Here is a 14231-nt window from a genome sequence, read left to right as displayed (position 1 = left end):
GCATATAGTAATAATAGCAATAATAATAATAATAACCGGGTTATATGGATGAGTGGGAAAAAGGGGAAAGGAACAGTGGGAGGGTAAAGGGTTGGAGGTAAGGGAAAAGGGGAAACGGAAAGAATAAGGAAGGGGGGGGGTTTGGAGGGGTAATCTCACCCATATGTTCTAGATCTAAACTCCCATTTTATCGAATCTGTGAGAAAAAAAACATATGATAGTCATTATTAGGGAAATAGACACATAGGATAGAACAATAGTAATAGTAGCACAGAGTCCATTATATATTAAAGAAAAAGTCACATTCCCGGTTTAATCCTCTGGGATTCAATGTGTCCAGGCGGTGAATCCAGTATGATTCCCTTTGTTTAAGCAGCAATATCTGATTTCCACCCCTCCGTGGGGTTTTTATCTGCTCTAATACCTGAAATCTTAAAGATGAAATCTGGTGATTCCGTTCCTTAAAGTGAGCAGGGATAGGTAGAAGTAACTGATTGGTCCTGATAGTGGATTTGTGTTTCGAAATCCTGTCTCTGATATGTTGGGTGGTTTCACCCACATAACATAGTCTGCATGGGCATTTGATCAGATAAACCACATTTGTGGAATCGCATGTGAAAAAGTCATTAATTGTGTAACGTTTACCCGAATGTGGGTGTGTTACCGTGTTCCCTTTAATCACACTTGAGCACTGCGCACAGTGAAGGCAAGGAAAGGTGCCTGTTTGTGGGGTGCCAAGGAACCTCTGGCGTGGGAGTTTTGTCAATGGTCCGATGTCTGCTCGGACCAGTCCATCCCTGATATTTTTACTACGTTTATAACAGGTTAGAGGCGGGGTTTGGAATTCTGTTATCCTTGGATAGGCTTGTGTCAGTATATGCCAATGACGTTTAAGTATGTACTGTATCTTTGGTGTTAAAGGATGGTAAGTAAGTATACTGGGTATGCGTCTAAAGGATTGTGACTGTTACTTGGTCACATCTGAAGATTTAGGTTTTTGTACAAGGGAATCATTGGGGTAGCCTCTCTCGACAAATTTCTTGGTCATTTGGTCTAATCGTTTTACTTTTGTGGAGGAGTCGCTGACAATGCGTTCTACTCGAGTGAATTGGGAGCGTGGTAATGATTTCTTAGTGGCTTTTGGGTGATTACTGGTATATAGTAGAAGGCGGTTTTCTATCCGTTGGTTTATTATAGAGATCAAAGGCCACGTTACCATCTTCATCTTTTAATACGAAGGTGTCCAGAAAGCTAATCTTGTTACTGTCTATTTGTATAGTGAAGCTCAATTCATGGTATATACTGTTAAGGTACTGGTGAAAGGCTTCTGCGCTGGATGTGGGTCCACTCCATAGACAAAAGATGTCGTCGATGAAGCGTAACCACACCCGGGCATGTTGCTGAAAATAAGGGTGTTGGTATACATATGTCTCCTCAAAATAAATCATGTATGCATTAGCATACGGGGGGGCCACATTCGCCCCCATCGCGGTTCCCCGTTTCTGGATGTAGAATGTGTCGCCAAAAAGGAAAAAATTCTCGTGTAATACTGTGGAGAGAAGGGCTAGACAAAATGCTTGTTGCTGACTGGTGAGTCTAGATTGCGTTTTGAGTATGCTGGCTGTTGCTTCAATGCCCTTCTGATGTTCTATGGACGTATATAGACTATTTACATCCATAGTTATTAATATGGAATTAGCTGTTGGTGTGCTCTGACTTAGTTTGGTGATGAAATCTTGGGTATCTAGTAAGAAGGAACGTGATTTTTTGATAAGGGGGGTCAGGATTTTGTCTAGATAAATGGATAGAGGTGAGAGTATCGAATCTGTGGAGGCAACTATTGGTCTACCAGGGGGATTGTTGAGATTTTTATGGATTTTAGGGATAGTGTAGAAAACTGGCGTAATTGGGTGTTGTTTTGTCAAGAAGGTGGTGGTCTTGTCATCTATTATCTCTTGTTCTTGATAGTGTCGGAGTATGTCTTTAATTTTTTTAGCAATGCTGGGAGTTGGATCAATTTTGAGAGGTTCGTATGTGTCATGATCATTCAATTGATTGGAAATGTCTGTGATGTACATTGTTTTATCCATGACCACTATGGCCCCTCCCTTATCTGCTGGTTTGATCATAATTTTGGTGTTTGTTTGTAGTTCTTTTATGGCTCTCTGTTCCTCTACCGTCAGGTTAGAGGAATGTTTGAAATCACCCCTGGTGTATGAATCCAGGGTCTGCTGTATGGTTTGTTTAGTAAATGAGATGTAGGTCTCTACTGGGTGGTATGACTTAGGGGGCATGTAGGAGCTTTTGTTCCTAAGACCTAATGTTTGCAGTGCCAAGGCATCATTCGTGTTTCCACCAGGTACCGCACTTTGTTGGTCATCTTGGCCAAAATGAGTTTTTAGTCTAATGGTTCGGTAGAACCGTTGTAGCTCTTGTTCCAGAAGAAAAGTATTAAGTGGGGTAGTGGGGCAGAATGATAGGCCTTTTTGTAAAACTGAGATTTGTGCAGGTGAGAGAATCACAGAAGAAATGTTCATCACTAAATTGTTCATATTACCTGTGATCGAGTCAGGATGCGGGTGTCTGGATCTCCTCCTCTGGCTTCTCCGCGGTCGCCTCTTCCTTGTCTGTAACGATTGCGGCCTCGTCCTAAAAAATGCTGGCGGCGTTGGGTGTTGATCCTTCCGCTTTCTGAGCCGGATGAACTTTGTCCTGAAGAAAAGTCGTGGTTTCTGTTGTCCCAGCCTGCTTGTGTATTGGGGTCGCGCCATCTATACACCCTGTTCAGCCTATAATCCTCGGCGTCGCGGATAAATTTGGCCCTTTTGGTTCCTTCTGTGTATTTCTGATATTCAGAGGTTTGTTTAGATGTTTTTTCTTTTAATGTTGTCCACTCTTCCGTGGATAGTAGACTTGATAGTTGTTCTTCGGTTGCTGCAATTTGTTTCTGAAGGTCTTCTATCGTATGGCGGGCTTTGTCAATAGTTAGTAACATGAGATCAAATGAGCATTTATTGATGTTCTCAAAGCGGTCACAAAAGTCGACGTCGTCCTTAAATAATGTCGGACGTAGATGTGACCGTAGGCCTCTCGGTGTACGATTATTTTTATGGTACTCTGCCCGCTCGCACGTGCAGTGGGTGCCATAGCCGCCGGGTTTCTGATATTTTAAATACCAGACACCCGCGGCACATGTATGCAATCAGCCATAAGGCTTTTTTCCCTTTTCAGATGCCGTGGTCAAATGTGACCACTGCATCACAACAGTCCTGAAGCAGATGCCGTGGCGCCAGATTTTGAATGCTAACAGGCAGGGCCAGCAGAGAACGATTCCGTTCCCTGGCCCTGTCAATCACAATGCGGAGGGGGCGTCATTAGGATCGGAGGATGCGGCTGCTACCAGCAAGTAGCCGCCCTACTTGCTGGTAGCAAGGAAATTTGCATATTTTAAAAATGGCTTTTTATCAAATTCTACTGAACCAAAATGATTATTTAACTTTATGTATGCAGAGCTCGCAGTGTAGGGATTATTAATAAAAAAAAAAAAACGGTTTAGTGGGCTGACAGAAGCCCTTTAAGTGTTCAATGATGGCTATATAGCAATCAATGAACACGATGGGCAATCTAATGATTGCCAGTTATAGTCACTCAGGGTGACTTAAAAAACATTTTTTTACAAATATAAAATTTTTTTATATAAAAGTTAAAATCACCCCCATTTCTTAAAAAAAATTGGTTAAGGGTACTTTCACACTTGCGTTTTTCTTTTCCGGCATAGAGTTCCGTCACAGGGGCTCTTGCCGGAAAAGAACTGATCAGTTTTATCCCCATGCATTCTGAATGGAGAGTAATCCGTTCAGGATGCCTTCAGTTCAGTCGTTTTGACTGATCAGGCAAAAGAGAAAACTGCAGCATGCTACGGTTTTATCTCCGGCGAAAAAAACTGAAGACTTGCCTGAATGCCGGATCCGGCATTTTTTCCCCATAGGAATGTATTAGTGCCGGATCCGGCATTCAGAATACCGGAATGCCGGATCCGACCTTCCGGTCTGCGCATGCGCAGACTGAAAAAAAGGTTAAAAAAATAAATGCCAGATCCGTTTTTGCCGGATGACACCGGAAAGACTGATCCGGCATTTCAATGCATTTTTTCGACTGATCAGGCATTTTTAATACTGATCAGGATCCTGATCAGTCTTACTAATGCCATCATTTGGCATACGTTTTGCCTGATCCGGCAGGCAGTTCCGGCGACGGAACTGCTTGAAGATCTCTCTGCCGCAAGTGTGAAAGTAGCCTAACCAATAAAAAAATAAACATCATGGGCATTGTGCCCATACAATTAAAATATATAAAAATTAATGGCAAATCTCGTAATGGGGAAAAAAATAAAAACAGCCAATTTGCCATTTTTTTTTGTCACTTTAACTCCCCAATAATTTTTTTTATATAAAGTAGCACGCACTTCAAATTGGTATCACTGAAATTTACAGATTGTCCCGCAAAAATGAGCCCTCACACAGCCCTGTACATATAACTAAAAAGTTATAGGGGTCAGAATATGATTTAAAAAAATAATTCTCAAAGGTTTTAATTTTTTTTCAGTAACACAAGAAAAATTATAAGTGTGGTATTGTAACCGTACTGACCTAGAGAATGAAGATAACAGGTCAATTTTACCGCATAGTGTACGTGTAAAATAAAAAACCTTTTTCAGAATTGCTTTTTTTTCTCCCCAATTCTACCCCATTTAAAATTTTGTTTCCGCTTCCCACTACATTGTATGCAACTGTAAATAGCGCTATTAGAAAGTACAACTTGTCCCACAAAAAACAAGCCCTCATAAGGCTATGTGAACGGAAAAGTTAAAAAGTTAGGACTATGGGAAGGTGGGGAGTGAAAAACTAAAACGCAAAAATGGAAAATCTCAGGGTCCTGTAAGGGTTAAATTTGACTGTTATGATAAAAATGAAAATATTGAGATGCACTATGATGGGGTTTTCACTTGTTAATGTTGAATCATTTAGGCCCCTTTCAGACAAGCGAGTTCCACACTCTGGACTCAGTGTGAGTATGCGGCTGCTCCCGTCCTGACCTCCCAGCACTGACTGAGTCGCATAGCATTATATTGATTTATGATGCTTTGTAACCCTTACAGTTCTGGAATGTAACAATTGATTAGAGCTCTCACCTGGGGTCTCGCTTGGCCTTCTATACCACCTAGCTAATTAATCTGTAAGAATACATAAATGGCCAGCTTCACATACAAAATCACATTCATAAAAAAAACAACTGTGATACTTTAATCAAAACACATACCATACAAATATACAATGCAAGAAATAAGATGAAATAAAATAGAACGTTCTGACCTTATATGGCCAGTTTTAAAATCCAGTCCCTCTAAATGGTGCGGAACTCAAGCACCATATGTGTAAAAATAAAATGTCAGTGTTCCTTATAATATCTCTTAAGCAGACATCAATGTAGTAGCACGCATGCTTGACACAACTGACTTGAATAGAAACAGTCAAAGTCCTGCTCCTTCTTAGCTAGTTCAATGCGGACCAGCGGCAGGTTACGTAGTTACTACAACTTCAGTCATACTGCTTCATAATTGATTTAACATTAACAAGTGAAAACCCAATCATAGTGTCTCTCAATGTTTTCATTTTTATCATAACACCTAGGATCCCTACACAATTCCTGAGCATACAAGGGATCGATATCGGCAAATCAATAATTGGGAAGTGTTTTATATTTTTAAGTTACTGCCCTCCAGTGGACTGAACATACAAAATAAGGCCTATCTACACATGGCCATGCTTTGTGTAATGTCATTGTGGGAACTGCCTCCCTTCACCATTTAGGATGTCTCACTTGCACTCCTACTCAGTTTAAGCTGAGTTCACATCAGCATTCAGCCTTTCTGTTTTCCTGCTCAGTTATAGGAGCAGGAGAATGGAAAAGACGGATTCGGCACATAATGGAGCCTACGGATCCCATAGACTATAATGGGATCCATTAGGTTTCTGCTCAAAGAATTTTTGGAGAGGAGACAAAAGTCCTGCATGCACTACTTTTGTCCCCAATTCAAAAATCTTGCTCTGAGCGGAAACCTAACGAACCCCACACACAGATGGCCCCCCTACAGTTCACTCTTAATACTCATATTCAAATAGACAATTGCTCAGTTATGGTTTTATCTTTTTCCCCTTAATTGAATGGCCGGTGGCTTAGCGACATCTCTCTACAATGTATCTTAGTAGTCCGCATTCTTACTGAATAGTGAGTTGTCTAGCAGCCCTGATTAATGATTCTCTTCATTTTCCGATTGCCATATTTCCATTTGTTTTATGAATGAAAGGCTGTTTGAGAATATACAGTACATTTCCCTTCCTTTCTCCATAGTCACCCTGTGTTCTAAATAATTAGCTGATGCAGAAGTATGTGTTTAATTGTATATTTCAGTGTCTTATTAATTTTATTTTTTTCCGTTCACTTTTTTTATGTCATGGCTATGACTTTGCCTTATTTCTCTATATTTATGTTGGTTGCAATAGCGACAATAGTTATTTGTTTCCTGTGGGTTTTCATGAATTCCGGGACGCTGTGTGTGTTTTTTTTGGTTTTTTTAATGCTCCCACCAAGCTAGTATTCCTTTGTGCCTTTGTTTTGAATATTTGTTCGAATGTTGTTTTAATAAAATTTGCCGACCATAAGCACCCTGTTTCATCTGGTTCTACTGTTCTGTGATCGGAAACCTAGAGCAAGTGTGATAACCCCAAATTGGTTACAATAAGGCCTCCTGCACACGGCCGTTTTTTTCCCCGTTTACTGGCCTTTTTTTGCGTTCCGTATACGGAACCATTCATTTCAGTGGTTCCGAAAAAAAAAACGGAATGTACTCCGTATGCATTTCGTTTCCGTATTTCCGTTCCGTTTTAACATAGAACATGTCCTATTATTGCCCGCAAATCACGTTCCGTGACTCCATTCAAGTCAATGGGTCCGCAAAAAAAACAGAACACATGCAGAAATGCATCCATATGTCTTCCGTTTCCGTTCAGTTTTTTGCTGAACCATCTATTGAAAATGTTATGCCCAGCCCAATTTTATCTATGTAATTACTGTATACGCCAAACGGAACAGAAACGGAAACACAACGGAAACAAAAAACGGAACAACAGATCCGTGAAAAACGGACCGCAAAACACTGAAAAAGCCATACGGTCGTGTGCAATAGGCCTAAGTAAAGGCACAAAATAACAGAAATGTATTGCTGACCTCTCTGCAGCTCCACCCCAGCGTAGGTTTTACCTTTAGCTTTCTCCAAGACATATACAGGCTAGCACATTTTTCCTAATTCTTGAGCCTTAAAGAGGTTGTCCCATCTCTGCATTTCATGGCCACACTTTAAGTGTGGGCAGCGACCCTTGGTGGCTGAAGTTACGGAAACAGCCAAGTTTCGGTAACTGCAGTAATAGTGAATAGTAGCTATGCTTTTTCTGTAACACGGCGTACAGATGTAGCAATCGCCCTGATTCCTAACAAGGTAAATAAACATGCTATGGGAGTCACGGAAATAGGGGAGATCTGAACATTTCCAATCCATGACTCCAGCTCCCCAGGCCAGCGCTGACTGTGCTTTATTGCCATGAAAGGCTGAGATGGGACAGACCCTTTTTAAAAGGAGTTATCTCATGAAAAGTATTACTATGCAAACATTACATTTAAAATGATGCATTATTGCAATAAAAATATTGTTCCTTGCACTCTTCCTCCTCTCAATGGTAGCATAGCGATCTTATAGAGAAGCGGGTGAAGCGGCCCAGAGATCTTCCATTAATTTGTCTCTTCTTCTGAATTCATAGAAGGATATAGCTTAATTTCCTTCTTCATTATCTCTTTCTAGATAATGAAGAAGGAAATTAACTGAGGCTGTACATGAGGGACTATTTTGTATGCAGGAGAAGATGACAGGAGGATAGCAGGCTGACTGCAGTGTAGTCGTGAGAGGGGCAGCTGCCTGATGGTCACATGTAATGAGCTGCTGCCTACCCACAAAAAGTGAAGAGACCAGAGCTGCGGAGTAAGGGAACTAAAAAGGGTGAAATTTACATGGAGAGAAGTATTTCTTCCAGTGCTATAGTTAAGGTAATGGTGTGCTTTACTCTAGATGGTTTTATTTTATTAATTTGTGGGATAACCTCTTTACAAATCAAAATGCTGGATTTTGTTAACGTGTTAGAATGTAACTTGTTTAGCACTTGGTGGTTTATCCTTCTACTGTAGTTGATCATTCAGCACGTCACTGGTTTAGGTCCAGGTGTTTGGCCTTGGATTCATTGTTTTGTCTTCATATATACTCCCCTAGATTGCATTAACAACCAGCAGTCGGTTACATCGCTTGTGGCTGTTCTCTTGTGTGTGGTGGGGCAGGTGCATGGCATGCTCAGTATTTTCTGGTGTTGCCATCTGCTACCGCAGGGACAGTACACAGGAGCCCCATGATCCATCATCCAATGAGATGATTTACATCCCCTGTATATTCCAGCTCAGGATACTTTAATGCCCGATTGAATCGATTCGGAGCTCCACTTGTTGTGATTTTCCTTCATGTCCAGTCTACTTGATACTGTCCCAGCTGTACCGTCCTTCCGGTTTCTGCGAGCTTTTGCTTTTGGAGATTTCAGAAACTGGCTCCTTGGAACTCACTCTGGGAAGGTCCATACCTCTGAATTAAGAATGGATAATCCTTTAGATTCTGCCATCCAGTCTAGAACTAAGCAAGATACTAAAGAGTATAGGCTGCATCTCTTCTACTGCTTGTAATATGTATTGTTTTCACATTCTAGAGTTTACTGTGGTTGCTGTATGATGGAGGACACCTAGACAAGTAAGTTCTAGTGACTATGTCCCCTGTGTGATGTACCTAAAGGCGCATTCTGAGTTTTAAATAAGTTTCATTGTGACTAAAACTTGTAAATAAGCCAAATTGTTATACAGTATGTGCATTGCTCTGCTGTAGAGACTGTTCCCAGTTCTTCTTGTCCAGAATATACACAATGACATGATGTCCAGATTGGCTTTCACCATCATGTGATGTGGAAGCCAATCACGATTATGTGCAGTGAGGTCTAACAGACGTTACATTAGGACGGTGAACAGCACTTAATTTCAAGGTAAGTGTGTTACAGTTCAGCTTATGTTGAAGTATTTGCCATGTTAAAACATTTGTGTCTTGGAAAACCCATTAAGTCTTGGGACCGCTTTCACACTGAATTATAAAATATAAATAAGTTATAGAACTGTGTTATAAATTATACCTCATACCCATTTACTTCTGAATGTAGACACTGGCAGATTTTGAAAATGCTATCCAGCACTTTAAGCTCTTGGCTTTCTTTAGCATCAAAACATTTAAAATGTAACATTTTGTTAAAAATACATACATTGTCACAAAATCACCTGAACTGAAGAGACCAAAAGTCAGTGATATAGATGCCAGTAAGCTGACAAATGGCCTGAGCAGGCCCAAGTGAGTGATCGGGTGTGCAGCAACCGCCCCTGCATGAGACTTTGGCTTGGCCTGTTGCATCTTGGTCATGAGGCCTTGCTCCTCTGAGCTTGTCTTCACTGTGGAGATGGGTTTTCTGGACTCTTCTTCCCAACAAGTATTAAGCTCCCATTTCTGTTCTTGGCCTGCCACAGCTCCACCAAATATTGGCCTTTGTTTTTCCATCTTTGGTGAAAGAGAGGAAGCTACATGTCTTTAAAAAAATAAAATAAAAAATTATAGTAGAAGCAATTTTGGTGGGAGGGAGGTGTGTAGTGGTATTTAGATAAGCCTTGGACTAGCTAGTAAATTGGTTATATGGGAGAACATTAGTTTCTCTCCCAATATTCTGGAAGTAGTAGTAGTCTTGAGGACACGCTGGGAATGTCACATTGGCTGTAGGAAAAGAGACCTAGGGTGCCACATGCAGAATGTTTAATCTGGTACAATTAGAGTGGTCCTCGGGCTCCCCCAGTGCATTCTTGTCTTGGGGGTTCCTGATGACCACTCTTAATAAGATGGGCTTTGAGGGGACTCTTTTTAGATGGGTGACATCCTATAATCAACAGTCTAATGCCCGTCTGTGGAACAATGGATTTAGTTCATCGGAATTTGAATTGAGAAATGGCACCCGTTAACCCTTTGAAGACCATAAGATTACCGTCATCAATATAAAAATAATTATATATTTTTTTCCCTTTAAGAATGTATTTGAACAATAAATAAAGCTAGATCCATTTGTTGATCAGAACTAATATTTTGACTCAAACCGAAAAAAAAAAAAAAAAAAGTATTTTAGGTTCTTAATCAGATGATACAGGCAATTAAAAACATGTGACAAATACGTCCCTTGGTCGGTCCTCAAAGGGTTAAGGGTGTCCATTATCACCATTGTTATTTAATTTAGTCTCAGATCCATTGGCTTTCTTAATTAAATCCAATGAGAAAATTAATGGTCTTTAGGTGTGGGAGCCATAGTACAAAAATAACTACCGTATGTACGCAGACGGTATCATAATGCCATGTAGCAACCCAAACAGACTCTTTATGAATATTATCAGGTATCATACTAGAAGGTAAACGCAAGCAAATCTAAATTATTAATAGTCAAAAATAATAGAATACTATCAAATAAAATAGAGGGGAGATTTCCATAGGAGTCAAAAATGGTTTTGACTACTCAGGTATCCAATTAACAGAACGGGTTGGGTTAACTGTTGCAAGGGCACAGGGATGTTATTGAAACGAATTAAAATGATTTGGAGGTTTGGCAAGACTTCATCTATCGTGGAAAGGTAGAGTTAATGCCACAAAGATGATGGTGTTACCGATCATATTATATACGCATAGATGTATCCCGCTACGATTCCCAAGATCAACCCTGAGAATGATGAAAAAATCTATTGATTTCTATGTCTGCGATAACAAACTCTGTTATGAATAGAAACATAAAGAATGGTGGATTTCCTTTGAAATCGTTTGCAGATTAATACGGGAAGGAAGTTCTCAGCTCTGGAAACAATTGGGAATATCATCCCTGCAAGATATGATAGGACATCAAATGAAACCATTCAATACTTTATTGGGGGGAATATTTACTCCTAGAGAAACTATGGCTTCAATATTCACACATACAGTCTTATATCAATGAACACAATTTGCTTAGTTGCATTATTGATCATACAACAAACTTGCCAACGATAAATGGCTCGGCTTTGATGACTGTCCCACAAGTGGTATCTCTATTATTTATGGGGAACTGATCTGACAGGTACAGATGGGAGCAAGATACAGGGAGATTCGCCATATTGGAAAAATATATTTTTATATTTTAATAGTATGGGTGTTTTCAGATGCAGTGATGCCCACGAGGTTTATATTTTTTATTATAAGGAAAGGGATCATTTTTAATTTTTTATTTATTTTTAGTTTTTTTTGTAGCCCCTATAGGAGGCTAAAATGTCCAACATTTTTTATTTATTTATAGAATATTACTATACTCCCATAGGGAGTATAATACATGGATAGCTAATCTTCTATGTTGGCCTGCCACCTGCTGGCCAACATAGAAAATGCAGCTTGAAAAACCACTAGGTCTCTTCAGGGAGACCCAGCCTATTAGGATTAAAGAGTTTGTCTCATCACAGATGTTGGGGGCATATCGCTAGGATATGCCCCCATCATCCTATAGGTGTGGGTCCCACGTACACTGCGTGCAGAATTATTAGGCAAATGAGTATTTTGACCACATCATCCTCTTTATGCATGTTGTCTTACTCAAAGCTGTATAGGCTCGAAAGCCAACTACCAATTAAGCATATTAGGTGATGTGCATATCTGTAATGAGAAGGGGTGTGCTCTAATGACATCAACACCCTATATTAGGTGTGCATAATTATTAGGCAACTTCCTTTCCTTTGGCAAAATGGGTCAAAAGAAGGACTTGACAGGCTCAGAAAAGTCAAAAATAGTGAGATATCTTGCAGAGGGATGCAGCACTCTTAAAATTGCAAAGCTTCTGAAGCGTGATCATCCAACAATCAAGCGTTTCATTCAAAATAGTCAACAGGGTCGCAAGAAGCGTGTGGAAAAACCAAGGCGCAAAATAACTGCCCATGAACTGAGAAAAGTCAAGCGTGCAGCTGCCAAGATGCCACTTGCCACCAGTTTGGCCATATTTCAGAGCTGCAACATCACTGGAGTGCCCAAAAGCACAAGGTGTGCAATACTCAGAGACATGGCCAAGGTAAGAAAGGCTGAAAGACGACCACCACTGAACAAGACACACAAGCTGAAACGTCAAGACTGGGCCAAGAAATATCTCAAGACTGATTTTTCTAAGGTTTTATGGACTGATGAAATGAGAGTGAGTCTTGATGGGCCAGATGGATGGGCCCGCGGCTGGATTGGTAAAGGGCAGAGAGCTCCAGTCCGACTCAGACGCCAGCAAGGTGGAGGTGGAGTACTGGTTTGGGCTGGTATCATCAAAGATGAGCTTGTGGGGCCTTTTCGGGTTGAGGATGGAGTCAAGCTCAACTCCCAGTCCTACTGCCAGTTTCTGGAAGACACCTTCTTCAAGCAGTGGTACAGGAAGAAGTCTGCATCCTTCAAGAAAAACATGATTTTCATGCAGGACAATGCTCCATCACACGCGTCCAAGTACTCCACAGCGTGGCTGGCAAGAAAGGGTATAAAAGAAGAAAATCTAATGACATGGCCTCCTTGTTCACCTGATCTGAACCCCATTGAGAACCTGTGGTCCATCATCAAATGTGAGATTTACAAGGAGGGAAAACAGTACACCTCTCTGAACAGTGTCTAGGAGGCTGTGGTTGCTGCTGCACGCAATGTTGATGGTGAACAGGTCAAAACACTGACAGAATCCATGGATGGCAGGCTTTTGAGTGTCCTTGCAAAGAAAGGTGGCTATATTGGTCACTGATTTGTTTTTGTTTTGTTTTTGAATGTCAGAAGTGTATATTTGTGAATGTTGAGATGTTATATTGGTTTCACTGGTAAAAATAAATACGTGAAATGGGTATATATTTGTTTTTTGTTAAGTTGCCTAATAATTATGCACAGTAATAGTCACCTGCACACACAGATATCCCCCTAAAATAGCTAAAACTAAAAACAAACTAAAAACTACTTCCAAAAATATTCAGCTTTGATATTAATGAGTTTTTGGGGTTCATTGAGAACATGGTTGTTCAATAATAAAATTAATCCTCAAAAATACAACTTGCCTAATAATTCTGCACTCCCTGTATAACGAGAATGGGGCCCCTAAAGTGGTGGAAAACGCACTGCGCATGCGCAGCTGCCCTCCGTTAATTTCCTTTTGGGCTGACAAAAATAGCCGAGCGCTGGCTCAGCTATTTCCGTTGAGGCCATAGAAGTGAATGGGAGCGGTGGCCGATCATGCATGGTGCACTTCCATTCACTTCTATGGGGAGAGCGCTTGGTGGTGGCCATCCCAAAGTCCGCCAGCCACACCACCTTGCCGGGCTCCATTCCCGATATAGGACCCGCACCTATAAGAAAATGGGGGCATATCCTAGAGATATGGCCCCATTGTCTGAGATGAGACAACTTCTTTAATGACTGGCATCCCCAATCGCCGTATGAGGATGCTTGTTTTTTTCACCCTTTAGATGCCGTGATCTACCCCGTCTCGCAGCTGCTGGGAATGCAGGAGGGGATAAAACTGCAGATATTTATTAAAAGAAATGTTCTAATCATTGCAATATAAATATGTATTATATTTACAGTGGTTTGGACTGCAGTGATACCAAAATATAGAATACGTTGTAAATGGGTAGATTTATGACGTGGTGCAGGATGGGTCTGAATTCAATAAAAAGTAAAATGTTAAACTGAATCTTTTATTGCAAAACTTTATATACCTAGTTCAGCTTTTTCCACATCTGTACCATACGGCACACAAAGCAGGATGGTCATCTTTAAACATCTGCTTTTAAGTAGGTGGTCTCTTCACAAACTGGGATGCCATATTGCTAGGTGGGGGCAATTGCCACAAACCCGTGCCTTTTTCTGGGAACCTGATTGTTGGCCCACTATATAGTAAGAGGTCGAGTGGAGCTTACAGCAGACAAAGTGAACAGCAACCCCTGCTGCCTGCATGAGGTACAAGTTGCCATATGGACGCAGT

At 40.7% G+C, this 14231-nt stretch overlaps 1 protein-coding gene across 1 annotated transcript in view; it reads left to right on the top strand.

Moving 5' to 3' along the window:
- Positions 1 to 14231, top strand: part of MEN1 (menin 1) — a 66298-nt gene that overhangs the window by 38650 nt on the left and 13417 nt on the right. The window contains exon 5 of the mRNA XM_040409926.1: positions 8859 to 8899. Coding sequence (XP_040265860.1) covers positions 8859 to 8899 — 41 coding nt within the window. The remainder of the gene's footprint in view (positions 1 to 8858; positions 8900 to 14231) is intronic.

The sequence above is a fragment of the Bufo bufo genome, chromosome 10 (genome assembly GCF_905171765.1).
Source record: "Bufo bufo chromosome 10, aBufBuf1.1, whole genome shotgun sequence".
NCBI lineage: Eukaryota > Metazoa > Chordata > Amphibia > Anura > Bufonidae > Bufo > Bufo bufo.
This window is presented reverse-complemented; position numbering and strand designations above follow the sequence as displayed.